This window comes from Taeniopygia guttata, chromosome 2 (assembly GCF_048771995.1).
Source record: "Taeniopygia guttata chromosome 2, bTaeGut7.mat, whole genome shotgun sequence".
NCBI classification, from domain to species: domain Eukaryota; kingdom Metazoa; phylum Chordata; class Aves; order Passeriformes; family Estrildidae; genus Taeniopygia; species Taeniopygia guttata.
The window spans coordinates 27,237,040-27,254,892 of NC_133026.1; the positions used below are offsets into that span (position 1 = coordinate 27,237,040).

Genomic DNA, 17,853 nt, shown 5'->3' on the forward strand with positions numbered 1-17,853 from the left:
GCTTGCCAACTGTTCCTGCCAGAATGTTTGTAGCATATGTGTTAGGGAATTTTTGCATTGTTGCATCCTAAAATCAATGTGAGACATAAGGATGATGAGTTATGTTCTAGGAATTCCTTCTACTGTCCGTGAAATGCATCTCGTGAAAGCAAATTTCCAAATTTTCAGAGAGCTCAAAGCAAAGAAAAATTTGAGTCACAGTCATTGAAATCAACAGTGGTTCTATATCCAACTGCATTGAAATTAATTGAATATCTTTGGCTATGCTTTGTTTGGGTCTCATGAAGCTTTTTTAACATTATACTTTTTATGTACACTGCACTCTGGTCAGCCATGTCAGAAGGCTCAAAATAACACAGTACTTCAATCCAAACAGCTACCTACATGAAAGATAAGAACCTGCTTTAACTGGTAGGTTCCACTGCTTTGTGGTTCATAATTAAGAAGTTGCAATATGAGGGTATTGCTGTATCAAAGTGTGGGATCCTGCCCTTGGAAATCAGGCACTTATTTAGGCCAGCACATCCATTTGGCTTTTGGCTATGAAGAACCATGCTGGCAAACTTGCATTCGCAATTCATCTTTCAAAATATTGTGTTCTAGGTAGTGTAGGAAAAGTTAATCAGACAAAAACTGCATTAGGCTACCAGTAATATGTATAGTTGCACATAACAGAGGCTTTTCTCATTGTGGTAAACTCGGTATCTTCAGACATCAGATTTTATTACTGGTTAGCTATTTGTGAAATGAAAATCCTGAGAAGTCCTTGGTTGTCTTCATCCCTTCCAGAGCCATGGAAGGATCATGGAAGGATCCTGTCTGCTTTGCAGAACAAATGTGATGTCTACATACAGATGGAGCAGGCATGCTGACTCCTAGTACCTCACTCTTTTCAAACGTACATCAATCCTTCTGAGGCAAGCAAACTCCAGAATCATAAAATCTGTTAAACTTCGATTGACTGGTGGTGGCTTCTGTATTCCAGCATCTTCAGAATATTTTCGGAGGAGCTCATTCACCTCTTCTGACACCAAATAGCTTCATTAAGGAAGGCTGTCATGTGTCAGAAGTGAGGTCATATTGGTCTTTTCATGACCAGCATTCCAGTTACCTGTAAGTGTGTGGCTTAGAAATTTCAGCAAGTCAGCCAGTCCTGCATTTGAAAATGGTATTTCAGTGACATGTTCAGGAGAGATACACACCTACAACTTTCTGAAGTGAAGGTTTCTTAAGCAATATATCCTTGGCAATGCCTCTCAGAGAGTAAAAAAAATTGTTAACTGCTACTGCTTGATTTTGAAGGGCTTTATTTTTTATATTTTTATTTCTACATTAATGTAGAAAGCACAAGGCAAGCTTTTGAGGAGGTCTGGCCTTTCATTTGTTTGGACGGGCATTTTGTTATTAATTGACTCTTCTCATCCTTTCCTTCCATGGGTTATGAAATCATATGCCCTAAGGAATGAAATTTCAAATGAAATTCAATTATGCATTTAATATTTTTTGGATTAGTGGGGCACATGCATCTGTGAAAGCAAGATGATTTTATGTATAGAAGTTAGCTAGGAAAATTATCTCAGTTGATACAAATATGATCACAACCTGCTGCACTCCTAAGGAAATCTCTTTAACACTTGAGACAAAAGCTGCTGTTATCACTGTTAGAATCTGTTGCATTAAGAGTATAGAAATTTGGCAGAAAATAAACACCCTTACTTTCCAGCTAGTCCTTAGTGATCAGAGGGGCTGGGTGTGGCACATCTCATGGAAATCCCTTTGCTACATATCTCATGATACATATCATGACTATAGGCCTCATTCCTATGCAACCTAAGAAATTTTTCTGAGTGATGAAACATTAATATAATGGGAGTTCTAAAATATTTTGATATCTGGCTTCTGAAAGTGATAGCAAAAATATGTCACTGTGTCCACATGGGTGGTGGTTGTCTGGTTGGATACTTCTTAGTTCTTTTGAGAGAGACAGGGAGACTGGTGCCTGTTTCAGTTTCTTCACGTTAGTATTCTTAAATGTAAGATTAGAGAAAAAATTATGAATCTGAATCTTAAAAAAGCAAAAAAACTGCCAGAAATTTCCTTTCTAGGGAAAATTACTCAGTCCCCTACCTTGAACATACCTATAAGTGGAAAGCTGCTATGAATACCTTATTCTTTTACCAAGAGAAGATGTTCTTTCAATGAAGTAGATGAAGAACAGCAACAAAGAAAGAAAGAAGAGCTTGTATCTAAAGGAAATTATACTATGATTTTGAGTGTCATGCTAAGCATCTCCAGGAACTTTCCTGGTTAAAAGATGATAGTTCTGTGAAGTAGGCTGTGAAGTCTAAAAGGAAACAAACCTGAAGGTGTTGAAAGTAACCTAAGTATGAAGTTCTACACATATTAAGAAAGCAGTTTGTGGGTGGAAAGGGGAGCAACATTGAGACGTTATTTTCATCAGCTTTTGTCTAGTTATCCGCTCAAAACAACCAATTGGGCATGGAGAAAATTCCCTTTTTTTCTCTATTAGTGTATAAGACCTTGAAAATGAAAAAATATGTTTGGGACTTTACCCAAGGAGTAGGGAAGGGCTGTGTTGCATTTAATGAGCTATTCAGACACAATAAAAATCTTAGCTGTCACCTCAGTTACTCAGAGAAACTACAGGAAAAAGAGACTCACAGATACAGCCTGTATTTTTACATAGGCCAGGGATACAAATCCTTTTCATTAAGCAATAAGGTTTGCTTATTACTGAGACCCAGTGCAGGAAAAATGCAGTTCAAATCACATTGGAAAGAATATTCCCAAAGAATGTATTTTCTGGGGTTTTTGGGTATTCTTCCTCTTTCCTGCACATTGTTTTCCTTCTAACAGCCTAACTTTGAAATGTGCTTTATAGACAAGCCCTTATATTTTGTGGAAAATTACAGAAATTATTAAGGAACAAATTTACCTTTATGTGAAGAAGAGTGTAGTACTGACAAATTCGAAAGAAACTACATTAAGAAAATGTTTGCTTCACAAATTATAGAAATTTTTAATATGAGTATACACCATTTTCTTTTTCCTTCTTCTGCCCAAAACATGTTAAAGACAAACATCTCTATGAATAGATACTTGTTTGATAAAACTATGATAAAAAAGGCTACAATAAAAAGGTATGTGGCACTGTTGTGATGGGAATATCTTAGTGGCATTCTTCCACCATGTTCAAGTTTCCTAAAGACTGTTTGGTTTCTATTTTTTAATTTAAATCCCTCATATCATATTGACAAGTAATGAGCAGCAGCCTTGTGCTTCCTTTGTAACATGAATGGACCCAGGCTTTCTACAAGGAGAACATGGGAATGCTGGTTTTCTGGCCAGGACACATACATGACAAGCTGCTGACATCTGCAAGCATCTGCCCTTTTCAGGAAAGAATCACTTCAAGAAATAAAATACAAAAGTAGCAATATTCATTGTCTAGGAAATTACTGTTTTCTGTGATGGTAAACTATGAATAAGGTTTTTCTGAATGGTCTCCTGCCTATTGTGGAGTGGCTGTTTAAGGTACAAGTGGTGCTTTCACCTGAGAAGAGACAGTACCTAATGACAAAGCTCTTGCTGAATAGGGGGGCTTATACTCTCATGGGCTGCTCCAGCAAAGTACCTAATGCTGTAATAACCTACAAATCTGAGCTATTCAACTTGGGATGAGTGTTACAATCAATTATAGTAGCTTTCCGTAGAGTGACTGTTCCTTTTCTTGTCAGACTTAGCCTCTTACCTGCCTTGTTGAGTCATGTCTTGATGTGTGAGAATTATTTCCAGTCATAGCTAGTGCAGAATGCTGGTTTGTATAAAGCCATCTGTGGGTCAGATGTCTCAGTTAATGAGAAATGTGCTGTGTGGCATTCGATTACCACCTGGGTTAGATTTCTAATGCAATAAATTTCCAGGCATCCTCTTCTAGTATTTTCACAACACTTCAGTCTATATTATGGTGGAAATTGGATTAAAAGGACAAAGCATGAAGTCATTTGCTGAAGCAAACAGGGTGTTAGTGCCAAATTTTATATAAAAGGATGCTGCTGAAAGGACTGCATGTCTCTCTTCTAATCCACGGAGAATCCTCTGCCTCTGAGTTTAAGGACTTCATTTCCAAGTACAATGCACAAGGGGGTACATAAACCTCTGTTAAACAGTTCATTTTGTGCATTCATCTCTTGTTTGCTCATGGTATTAAAAATGTTTTTGGCCTGGAACAATCCCATTCATGTGGAAATCACTTTGTAAATTTAAATACTGTATTAGTGACAGTTCTGTTCAGAGAAAGTACTTTAATGTGTTGGGCAGTATCAGTAGCGATCCTTCTGTAATTAAAGTTTTAAATATACGAGAGAAAATTCTGCCTTTTATTTTTCTCAATGAAATAAAGATTTTCAAGAGAAAAAATGGATTATATGTAGAGACAATGCTCACCATGTATGAAAATGTGATGTTGCTAGGTCATATGGATGATTGCTGTTCTTGGATGAAGGGAATGTTATGTGTGAAACTTCCACTGTCCATTGAGTAAAGTTTGAATTCTAGGTGCAAGACAGGACATTAATGATACATGATACTTTTTAAAAACCAAAAATCAGAAGATAAATATCCAAAAGTTTCTACACCTAAGGATGTGGTTCTTGATCAGAATCTTAACAATTATCTTTAAATGATACAAGGTGGCCTAAAAATGAAAGTACATTCATGTAAAAAAACTTACCTAACTTCAGATGAATAGTTTTCACAGAGAGATGATAGACCACCCCTTAAATTCCATTAGATATGTTATTCCTTGGAAAGCAGGTGCTGTCCTTCTGAGAAGGACAAATAGAGACATCAAATTCATTTGATCCTACTGGCTGATGTAGTTACTTCCTTATTACATTATATTTTAAAAATTGACTCCATTCTCTATTCATTGCACCATATCAGACACCTTTTTTATGTATTGCTTTTTGATTGCTCTCAAAGCATCTTTCCAATTAAATAATTTCCTGACAAAAAACAAGTTTCTATGAAGTAAAACTGTTTTTCCTATATTTATAGGTTGCTGCATATTATAAAATGGCATATATCATAAAATTCCTGCTGTTGATGGTTGTTTACTTTTTAGAAACAAAACAATAAGCAAAGGAACTTAGAACCAGACAATTTCTTGTAATAACTACACTCATTTTATGTCTTTTTTTCTGGCTTCAGAAAAGACGGGTGATGTTCTCTGCTAGAAAAGTTAATGCTTTTAAAGTCTTCTGTACTCACTGAATGTAATAGCAATGACAGCACTTAGCACTTATATAAATCTTTTCATGCATAGAGCTCCATCCTGACATTGAAAGTATTATTATTCACATTTTACGGATAAGTTATTTAACATTCTAGTAGTGAGTTCAATTTCCACACCCTCCAGGCCAAGCAAGTATTATAGTAGGGGTACAAATGTCAGAGATTTCAGCTGAGAAATTCCTCATCTGAGTCTCAGACCATTTACTATTGGCACATGCTTTAGCCTTATGCTGATTTCTGTTAGTGATCCTCCTTCAGATTAGAATGCCTTCTCCATCTCTTCTTCTTTTTCTTCACTGATACTTTCCAGAAATCCAGGGATTTTCCTGAGCTTTTCTTACACAGGGAGTTTTCCCCTTGACCTCAACTCAGAAAGACACCTCTAGAGACTGACTCAAGCCTCAGTATTGTTTTGATAAAATATCTGCAATAACTGATATTTTTTTTGTCTGTTCTGTACAATCGGTTTATTTGTTTTATAAAAAATATAAAATATTTCTGTTTGAAATAGTTTTATATACATTTTGATGCTAGCCACTTTTAACCATTCTTCATGTATTAGCCATACTTGGAACCAAAATGTGATTAATGTACATGGCCATTAACATGACCTACTCGGCTTCCCTGATATTTCAATAATCATATTGAAAAGTTACATTGGCAGAATGAGTAGTAAAGTTATCTTTTTTTCTAAATTAAATTATTTAAATAGCAGTGCTATAGGTTTCTTGATTTGTTGATCATCTAAGTTACATGTACAGGAGAGGAAGCAGCAAAATGGGTTGTCACAAATATTAAGTGGTATTTGCCAAAGAAGAACATGAGCCTGTTTTTTCTACATAACCTTTTTATATACTACCTGTTCAGTTTTGTGAGTAAAGGAGACATGGTAAGTTTATCTTAAATCATCAGTAAACCGAAAATAAGGAAATAGCTACTGGCTGGTAATTCTTAGAATAATGCTAATCAAATTCCTGGAGTTCCTGTATATGCAGAAAGAGAAAAGCCAATAAAGGAAACCAAGTAGATTTCAACTAAGTAAAATGAATGCAGATTTTGCATTTGCCTTTGCTTGATGTTGTTAGGTACCACTGACAGGTACAGGAGCAGCTGTTGAGCAAGAGAAGAGAGCAGCAAGTACCAAATATCACCATGGGGCTGTAGCTGACCCTCCATAAGATGACAGACAGAAAACTCTGTAGAGACAGTTGAGTGGGATGTCAGGAAAACACAGACATCTGAAAATAGCTCAGCTGCCTCTTAAATGCCCTGCTTGATTCAGGGGCTGTTTAAACTAGGTACCCATTCCAGAGAAGCGTTGTTCTACAGCGTAGCTCATATGTAGCCCCAGTCAGTGGTAGTGTTCAGCTCAGTAATCAGATGGGTTAAATGTACCAATGCCTGTGTGATTGCCAGTTGTGCCCCTTAATGGTAAAGAATACTATGGTGAAGGATATTGTGTCTTGGAAACACTGTGATGTAATGGAACGGGAGACAAAAAGCCTTCTGAGGCATAGAGTTTAGTGAGCTTCAGAAGGAGTTTCAATGCATGATAGATATTAAGTGACTTCAGACTGTCAAGGAAAAAGTACATAAACAACAATTTATAATGTAAGCTCTGTAATGAGCTCTTCTCTCATAAATATGCAAAACACTAATTAGTTATAGCCAAATTTCCCTAGCTTTGGGAATCTTTTGGAATATAGCTTTTCAGTAATTGAATCACATCAAAGTATTTTTTCTCCCACTCTTCTAAGAGTGTTATGTGTGATTTGTTGGAGGGTAGTCAGAGATAGGAAGCAAGCTGTTGACAAACCAAAAGATGACTTTGATGTGGTTTAGTGAAACAGTGACTTACAAATTTATCAGAAAGCAATGCCCAATGAACATATAAAAAGCCCTATATGCAGTGACTACCAGCACCACGATGAGGTCTGTCAGTTAATTTGATTCTGATTTTCTGAAAGGCAACTAGTTTTTTTTTCCATGAAGTGTATAAATATTGTTAGGTACTAAGTTATAACCTTATATTATAAGGTTTTGGAAGGATTTCAGAGTATGTTTGAAGGCAGATGCTGCTTTTACAGGGCACTTTTTTGTAAAGTTCCTTTTGATGATATTTGAAGCATTAAATGGTTGGACATAACATTATTTGTAGTTGAAAGAATTTCATTTGAATCTGACTTCAAAAAGTTACAGTGAAACAACATCACTGTCATGACAAATTACCAAAACATTCCACTGAATTAAATAACATTTGGCTTTCAATCCTCACTTGGAAATGCAAAGAGGATTTGAGTTTGAGGAGATCTACTGTTAAATCTGATACATTCTTTTTTTTTTTTATTTAGAAACTGATCAGCCTGAAACTGTTAAAACCTTGGTATATTAAATGTTACAACTTTGTTTCCCAATTGACTATGTGTTTATTAACAGTACAGCCTTGATGCTTCTAAGGTAACTGATCTAAACTGTTCAGGCATGATTACAGGCTCAGAACAGGATCCTTCAAATAGAGCAATAAAGTCAAAATATAAAAACAAACACTTCCTTTGCCATCAAGCCAGCTGAAGTCCAACCTTTAAAGCCATAGATTTCTTGTCTTGTTAGGTTTCAAGTCCATGGCCAAATGGATGAAGGGAATAATTTTATGATTCTATGCAGTGAAATTAAAAATATGTTTGTACATCTTGGAAAGCAATGATTTTGACTTTTGGGTAGGTCTGCAATGCTTATGTTAATTCAGATTCAATGAAAGAGGACAGTAGGAAAAGAGTAGATCTTCCATGAGAAATGGAAGGGACTGCTAATACAATGCTACAGATCTGGTCCTAAAATGCTCTTTTGGAAATTTTTATTTAATTGAAGTTGTTGAAATAACTGAAACATTTGTTCAGTTATAGTTGTTGGATTCTGAATTTCAATATCAGTAATTCAATATCAGTTTGGTGGACCTGCTGAAAGGAACTTTTAGGATTTTTGGGGCTTTTTTTAAAGCAAAAGTCTTTTTTGTTTTTAATTGCTTCAGAAGTAGCACAGATTCTGTTTGTTCTCACAGTTTAGCCTTCATCTACTTCTACAGCTTCATTAATTTCTGTCTGTTTTGTTGACAACTTCATGGATTGAGACTAAATAGTGTTCAGTATTACAGCAAATATAAAGTCATTTCTACAAAATTTACTTATATCACATTTTGAAAAATAAATGAAAAAATGAAGGCACTGTCATCATATTAACTCCATTGAAAGTTCTAGCTTTTATGCTTTGAACCTGAACAGAATTTCATGGCTGTACTCAGGTGAAATGTTCCAATGAAATAATAAGAAAAAAGCTTTCTAAATTCTTATCTGTCACGTTATGGCAATATTTTCATGAATTCCCAAGTTATTAAATTTATAATACTGCAGTAGGTTTTTCCAATTAAACGTGCATTTTCTTTTGTCATAAAGAAGGAAAAAGCTTTAGTTATGTTTTTTACAGTAATTTAATTAAGCATTTCCTGTAAGTTCATTCCAGTATCTATCATGGCTCACTTAAGTTGAAATTCAGTATAGAATGGTAGATTAATTGCCCTTTGTCTTCGATGAAATAAGAATCCTAAATATGCAGAGTCATGAAATTTAATTGTGTTCCTCAATTGCTTATTCAATGCTTTGGAAACCTGAATCAAGAAATACAGAAGAAGAGGGCCAAAGGTTGTTAAATGTAGCGAGTAACACAGATTTTGAACTTTACTTAATGAACCGAATGTTTATTACTATGAAATAAATGCACCATTTAAAGAATTATGGTGGCAATGTAAAACATTAAAACTCTAATTAATTTTGGTCAGAAGCGTACAATGCACTCATTTTTCCTAAAACATTTTCATTAGGGTCTGTATTTTCTCTGTTATTGAGATAAATGTATTCCTTTCATATGGTAGTGCTGTCTCTTCTGTCATAAACGCTGTTCTTCAGCGATGTGTACAGTGATGTCTTTCAGCTGCCTTCAACTTTGTACAACCTGTCTTGACAGTAGCTTCCAGAAGCATTTTTGTATAAGTCAGTTTTTATATTAAAGTACATTAATACTTTTCCATTCAATGTTGTTAGTGATTTTTGAAGCAAAGAATGTTCAGACCTCTTGATAAAGGGCTATAGATACATGTATAGATTATATGCAGATTATATTTCACAAACTTATTTGATTATTTCACAAACTTATTTGATAAAGCAGTTAAAGCATGAATAAATCTTCAGCTGTCATTTAGTACCTACCCAGATACATATATAGCCTAACAACTGAGCTCTTAAAAATTAAACTTGTGCTTCTTAGTTGTTTTGGGGTTTTTTTGTTGTTTTGTGTGGGGGTTTTTTTTGTTGTTGTTTTTTTTTTTCATTAAATAATACTAAGGAATACAGCTATTAATTCCTTACTGTTGGCTGGAACATCTTTTGTTGTCATGTAACTATTGTAAGAAGAAGCCATTTTATTTCCTAGCATAAGGAATACAAACATGAATAACGTTTGTTTATTATAATTTAGTAAATGTATTTAGTAAATATGGTGATAGTATAACCATAAATATTTAAAATTATATTTTATTATAATATGCATTTCTAGGCTAGGAAATATTATTCTGTAGTAGTATTGCAGAATATAATACTATATACTATAGTATATATAATATATATTATACTACTACTATATACATATATAGTATATATGTAGCAGTATATAGAAAGTAGAACTTTCTGTTTTAAATTTGCAATCCATAAAAATAGTTATTATGTTTCTGCATAAGTAGAAAGTGCTATTTTGTTGTCCATGTATGCGTTTATATATGCACAGATGTAATTATTGTAATTGAAGGACAAATCTGCCTTAGAAATTATCTTATTCATGATGGTGTCAGATTTGAAAATGGAGATGCCTTCTCACACTGGAGTGGAAATTAAGACCACTCGTCCCATATGGGCATGGTACAGTCCTGTTAAAGCTGCTTTTCATCTCTTTCTTATTTGATGTTGCAGGTTTGTTATATCTAAGCATTTATAGGTGCAGTCGAGTGTTCATAAACCTGAACCTTCAGAGACTCAAATTCTTAAAGAGGATAGATACATTTTCCTCTACTTTCTTCAAGGAGAGCCAGCTGAACTTGTAAAACAATGGTTGGGTTTCAAGCACCACCTGCCCTGAAGAGGATCCCAACTGTAGTGGCAGTCAGCCAAAGGGACCACTCAGTGGAATGGTTGCCTCCTAAAAAGGAGAGGAACAGATGGAAGATTTGAAATCTGGCATGAAATTCCACTTCTGTACTAAGCGTTAAATGAAATTTGACTGTAAGGGCTCTTGCGATGGTACATTTATCTGTATAATCAGAATTAGCAACAAGGAAATAGAAAATACAGAACACTGACAAACATTTCAAAAAGACTTTAAAGTTCTTGTAGCAGTGTGAGTTAAAGGAAGGAGTTTGTGATAAACATGCAGCTGCTTGTAGCTTCTTAAAGAGGAGCTTTAGTGTAAAAGCAGTTCTGCTGGTCTTGCATTGCCACCTAGAGCTCAGCAGTCCGTACTGCTTGGTAAGGAAACTGCAGCATTGCTCTTTTCACTGAACAGAGTGGGGTGGAGAGCTGCTTCCAGTTAATTGATCTCCTGTTTGCTTACATTGTAATGGTTAATCCCTTCATAGCCTCCATTTTATAGTGTACCAGATCAGCAGAGATTGTGCTGTAGGACTTTGGTGGGCTTTGACAGTAAGAATTAATGGCAATGCGCATTAAAAGGTACAACTGTCAGATATCCAGTGGTCCCAAAGGGGGCATTTTCTTGATGGCTGCTTTAGAATTCTTCATGAAGCAAATGTCAAACTTGTCAAGGCTGTCACTATGAAAATGATCCATGTAGCGAGGGTCCCCTTTTCTTGGGAAACAAACATCTGCCTTATCACTGCAGAGCTGTGGTTACAGAAAACTGTCATCTATCACAAGAAATTTGTATTTGCTTCTCATATCCATTGGTAAAGAACTGTTCCATTTGTACTTTGTTTTTGCACCACTGTTCATTACAAGGGCTGTCAGTAATACTATTGAAGAAGGTAATACAGGCTTTTGAATTAAAATAGCTTTTGAATTTTATGCTGGATGCTTTCTTTTTGGTGATTTAACAGAGAGACTATCTTAGCTCCCAATTTTTCCGACACTCATTTTGTTCCAAATTTGGCCTGTGACTTTGGAAGCTAGACTTTCACATACACAAACAAAAGCTCTAATATATAATAAACTTCTTTTTTTCCTGATGTATTTTTAAAGAGTATTAAAAGTATTTTTACCTACTTCCAACTGGTGTTTTCCTAGCTAGATTTTGTGAGGCAAGAAATGAAATGCCAGCTGGGAATCTGTAATAATTTACTGTTAGTCATATTACAGATCTTTTGGGTTAAGATACTCTAGAAAGTACTGGTATCAGAATTTGGTCCTGAGTGCTTTTGAGATGCTATTTCTAGATTATGTGCTAGCAGAGATAACCCTTTAATCATTCCTCCTTACAGCAGGGCATTTTGTGTTTTCCATACTTTCTTATTATTCAGATGATTCTTTACATAATCCTGTAATATATAGCTGTTTAATAAGTTTAGAATATCAATTGCAGTTGGCAAATTATGCAACATTGTAATGCAATTCCAGATATTGCAGGTGTGGTGCAGTGAACAGAACTGGGAATTGATGCATGTCCTAGCAGTTAATTAATGTGTGATCTGTGCTGTTTGCAGAAGTGTCAGATTTCCTGTAGAGTTAAGAATTGTCTAATTCACTGTCATTTTCCAGATTTTGTTTTGTTAACTAATGGAGGAAAAATAAATTCTCAGACATTTTGAAGAAAATTCGTTGGAAGGGGTAAAAAGAGAAAGGGATACTCAAATCCCTATTTCTAGGCTTTTTTTTTTTTTTTTTTTCATTCCAGAATTTGTCTACAGGGGAATATTCTGGAATAATTACTACAAAATTAACTTTCTGTGTTAGACCCATTATTCCTTGGTCAGTGAATAGTGTGGTTGACTTTAAACATGCTTTCAAATGAGATGAAATTGTATCACAGTCTTTCTGAACTGTCAGCTCAAAACTTTAGAAATAGAATTTAAAAGTCAGACTCTTACCTTTAGTTTTTGTCACCTAAAGATATCTAAATATCTAAGTGTTCTCGTTAGCTTCAGCAAACCTATTGAGTGCTTAATACTTCAATAAATCGAACAACTATGTGTCAGATTTTAGGGTCTCATTTCTAAATTCCTGGCCCTGTTCTATCACTGTGACTCTTAAATGCTCAGCTACCAAGTATAGACCAAGCAGTGTGAAAGAAGAGATGTCCATAGGACATTTGAAAACACCTGCAGTGCACCCAAAGGACCCTTTAATCCAGTACCTTGTTTTCATCGGAGAAAAGGTGGGATGCCAGGGCAAAGGATGTAGGAAAACTGATGTGGAAGGTCCGTCTCTCCATCAGGATGCAGGATTGAAGAGCTCCTGAGCTGGCATTTCAGTTCAGAGTGTTGGGTTTAGCAGCACTTTGTAAAGCTCTTTGTACTTTTCCTTATCCCTGTTGGTTTTGTAAATCTGTAATAACAGCAATTCCAGACTACTAAGCTTCATTTATTTCAATATTAAAATAATCTTTGGAATGTTGAGTGCACTTTCTCAGTAGGAGTAGTGGTACAGTCTTGAGGGATTCACCTCCCTTGGCTATTACAAGTCACCAGATCTCAGCAGAGGCATCTTTCTGGTGAGTGTATTTGTTATATGATATTTGAGTCTGTGGTTGTCTAGTCACAAAAGATACTGAGGTAAATTGATTTTTGGCATCCGGTGGCAAGAACTACTTTAAAAGTTTTACTTGTGACATCTGCTAGGAAAAACTACTTAGATTTTAGGATTTTTAGAGCAGAAAGCACTAGATACTAGAGTTATAGGTGGCTGGAAGAAAAATAAATAATAATATCAAAAAGAGATGTGAGGTATTAATGAAAATAATGTAAACTGAATTTCTGTGGGCAGAAATCAGAATTCAGTATCTTGTCTGCTGTGTAGCTGCTGGTAATAGAAACTTTGCACACTGCCATCATGGACTGGTTTTTAACAGATAACATGAAAATAAAAGATTTTCCTTTGCTATTCATCAGAATTAAAAGCATTATAATGACAAGGATAGGTGATAATTACTAAAACAAATATATTAAATATATTTAATCTGCACTCTGTTTTGCATAAATTCTTGATAATTAGGCTATACAGGCTATGTAGATGAAAATTCAAACATTATTAATGGCATTAGAAACTTCATCCATTTCAGTATTCTGTGTGAAATCATCAGGCTGCCTCTTGAGCTACTAAAAAAAAAAATAAAACATTTTGTAGAAATCTTGCATTGTCAGCAAACTGAAATAGTGAGTTTTCACATCTTGTAGTACAGTTAATATATGATCTAAATTGCCAGTTCAGATCTTCCCCAAGCATACTGGCAGTAATAGAACACTTCTTATAATTTGTAGATGTTCATGTCCCAAATTATTCTGACATTGCCATTCTGAGGCCTCTGCTGTCACTTCTTTTCTGGCAGAAAGCCGCATGAGTGCCAAAACTGGTGGTTCATACTTTCCAGTGGTCCCCAAAAATCCTTTCTTCCATCTTCTTTGTGCTGGCACTGTTGTTCATGTGGCAGTGCATAGGCCTGGGAACTGATCTGGCTCAAGGCACATCTAACAAAGAAAAAGTTTTCTCCCCTTGTGAGAAAAATCAAACACCATTACTCTGAGCTTTGCACAGCAGACACCTGTGTTCAGAGATACCAAACTTCTGTTTTCAAATGATGTGTGTTTTCTGTTCTTGGAAAACAAGATGGAATGAAAATCCTTTTACAAAATTAAGATGTTTTATGGAGAGCATGGTTCAGTGCAATGCTAGTCAGACAGTTTTCAGGCATAAAAATGAAAAAAAAAAAAACCATTTAAAAAAAATCAGCCAGGCATCTGGATGACTTGTGCATTAGATCTGCCCACATAAATCAAATTTATGTTCTGCTGGTAGATTTTACCTGTTTGAATATGGTTTACTTGGTTGAAGCAACAGGAAATCAACAAAGGAAAAGTTTTAGTTCGGCAAAATATCCCAAAGTTGATGCTTCCATCTGGAATATTCAACCCAAGCAAATCCTAGAGCTGCCATCACCAGCAGCCATCACTTCTGCATCTCAGAATACACTGATCACTGCAGCTGCTGCTGTAACTTCAGAATTCTGCCAGATTGCAAGCATGACCTTTTGAGCACAGAATTAAGCATTTCAAATTTACACAAAGCCAGAAGATTTTCTAAAAAACCCTCATTCATTGGATTAAAACTTTTTTGCCATCAAAAGAGTCAGGAAGACAATATTCAGTATTGAGCCTAATGTGCCTTAACCCTCTTGTAGTCCTCGCTGAAGGTATGTCCCTTTTGTCTCTGAAATTTGCATGCTCCATCTATTAGGAGGGGAAGGCCTAAGCAATATGTGAAGAGTTCTGGGAAAAAATGATAGTGTAGGGTTTATATTCCTGTATGAGGGAGCACAAGTCAGGACATCAGAATAATGTCAAGTTGAGTGCTAGGAAAGTGAATTAGTTGGCACTGAGGTCAGCTGGAATACAAGTGCTGTAGGTAGGGACCTTCAGAAACATGCAGATCTGCTGTTCGTTTATTAACATGTTCTTCATTAAATAACCAGGCTGATTTTCCATAGCAGGCAAAAGTTTCTGTGAATGTTTTTTTTTTTTTTTAATTCCACCATACTCTTTAGTCACCTGTAAGCAGTAAGCCTGGTAACACCTTACTCCTCTGATGTTTCTGATTCAGCCCTGTGTGTTTTCATTTGAAGTTTGACCTCTCTATGTAACCATACATTGCACTCTCTTTAATATATTCTACACTTCTAATTTCAATGGATCTTCAGTGTTTGGCTTCGCACACATGCACAGATATGTTTTCTCAGCTAAATGAAAAGAGCCACAGGGAGCACTGCATGTTTTAAAGGTAACTGAAGAGATGGTGGTCCAGAAAGAGAAGAAAAAAAGCTTTTAGCAGTCCGTCATGTAAATATTTCCCAGGGCCTAGGCTGTCCCCAGAAGGGGGAAGATTCAGAGGCATGATGGCTTGGAGTATCTACTACTTTAATAGAACGATTAGCTTTTCAATTTATTACAGTTGGGCATAATATATTATCAGATCACATTTTTAAACGAGATTTTCTACTGCTATTCTATTTTGTGCTAGCCATTTAATCTTCCTATATATTTTCTACCTCTAAATATTATAGTTATTGTTACAAAGCATGCCTTGATGGTGAAAAAAGGGCTAGGATGCAAAAGGATAAAGTTATTTTCCTACAAGAATGAAAATGTTCTTTTAAAATAGGAAAATACATCTCGGGTTACTGGGTCCCACTTAAACGTCTCTGGTGTTTCCTTTCTCTCAGCTGTTGGCTTGTAATGAGTACTGTTACAGCAGCCAGGATGCTTCTTCATTCTGAAGTGTCTCTTCATTCCTTTTTTGTGGTTTTGGAATGTGGAAGATTCTCTGTAAATTGAATTAAAATGCAGACTAGAAAACTGGTCATATGTTGAAACTGTGATAAGGACTGTTCATGAGGTGATGAGTTGCAAGTTACCTTATAAAATAGTTTTTTCACTCTTCCATAATTTATACTTTGGAGGTCATGATTTTGTACAGGACATGAAATAGTATCCATTCCTGTGGAAACAGGCCTTATGATGTCACTTCATTTTTTCAGTGAGATCCAGAGGAACCCATAGTGAATTATGAGCCTTACTCTTGGAGCTGAAGCTGTAGAATATTGTAAGCATGCTGCTGCCTGACATGCTCATGTTTCCTATTTTAGACCTGACTGATCTTCAGATAACATATGGTGGTACAAGTAATTGGAAAATTGGCAGACCTGTCAAGAAAATATGCTAGATGGGACAAAAATACGATGCTGCAGCACATAAAGTGTCTCTGAAGTTAAATTTATTGTCTTTTATCAAATGGTGAAGTAAACATATCTGGTCACAAAAAAAATGAAACATTTTTCAATGGCAGATGCTTTTCAAAAGTAATTTTTAGTAAAATGATGAAAGTTCTTGCATTCAAAACTTATTCAGTGGGAACCTCTGATCAAGAACAAAGGAAAGGTGTGTAATACTTTCTGCTGTAGGCGTTTGAATATATTCTCATCTGTGTGTGATTTAATAATTTCTTTATGTAACCATCCAGTAAAATGGTCAGTAAAATATTTACTCATTAAATTTTTTTTCTGCTATAAATGTTGGCAATTAGGTTTGTTTAAATTTTGTATCATTTTTATTTCAACACTTGAACAAAATCAATCACTTGAATAAATGACTTTTTGCTTATTTTTATGCTCATTAGTCAGGCAAAAGATGGCAAAAGACTGTACCAAATTCCATACATCTGAATAAGCAGAAAAAGTATATTGTTTCAATAAATTGATTAATGTTCAGGTTTTCATTTTCTTTTACAGGAAGATGAAAATGAAGCTGAAGCAGAAAATCCATCTCAGGAGCTGAATTTGGAACAGAAAAAATCAAAAAAATAGGAGATTGCTGTCTTGTTTGAAATATTTGCAAGTTGTGTAACAGTGGTTATAGTTTCTCATTGTAAAATTAAGAAAAAAGTTCTCAATAAAGTCATTGAAAATTAAATTCACGGCGCACTGGGGAATTAATTAAGTAGCTCCTGGTGATATTCTTGATTACATTAAAAGCTGAATTATCAGAACTGAGTACTTTACCAATAAAATTTTGAAAGCTTTTTGAACACGTTATGGAAAGCTGATGGGTTATTCATCACATGTAGCATTTACTAAGCAAATAGGGCAATTTTATGTTTTACTTTGCAGAACAGTGTTATCCTTAAAGGATAGTTATAACTCAGACGTATTTTGGTATTTCTGAGCAAGAGCTTTGATTCTTAAAAGTTAGATAAATATGTTCTACTAAAGGAGTTCTGAAATTTTCTCTGATCAGTGATTAAAGTAAATGTTTCTGAGAAGTAGGTAGAGGTAAGAATTTTTTTATATGTATGGTACATTTTCAGAAGTAATTGCTTTTACATTTGTATTGTGATTTTTAATCGGTTTCTTGCTGCATTATACTTTTCCTTATGTAAACCTTTTCCATCTTCATGTGATCATTGTCTTTTAATGAATGTCAAGCTTTTGTCTTGATTAGGCCATCTTACCCAGGTCTAATTCCCTCATGCCATTCTTTTCATTCTAACAAAATAAAATAACTTATTTCTGTGTCATTAGACCTTCAAGTGAGTAATAAATATCTAAAATAACTTTTCTTTCTATAGTCCTAATTTTGTTTTCCAATTTATCATTGCTTTTTAGCCTGTGCTGTTCACTAAATGGGAATGTACAAGAAACTCAGATTTATAGCCTGATAGTTTCACAGATTGCAATGAAAAAAATAAAAAAAATCTCACTGATTCTCTCTTGGGTTTC

The 17,853-nt window shown here is 35.1% G+C and overlaps 1 protein-coding gene across 1 annotated transcript in view; it reads left to right on the forward strand.

Moving 5' to 3' along the window:
- Positions 1-17,047, forward strand: part of PHF14 (PHD finger protein 14) — a 157,298-nt gene extending 140,251 nt beyond the window's left edge. The window contains 1 exon segment of the mRNA XM_030264726.4: positions 16,867-17,047. Coding sequence (XP_030120586.4) covers positions 16,867-16,941 — 75 coding nt within the window. The 3' untranslated portion in view covers positions 16,942-17,047.
- The last annotated feature ends 806 nt before the right edge of the window (positions 17,048-17,853 follow it).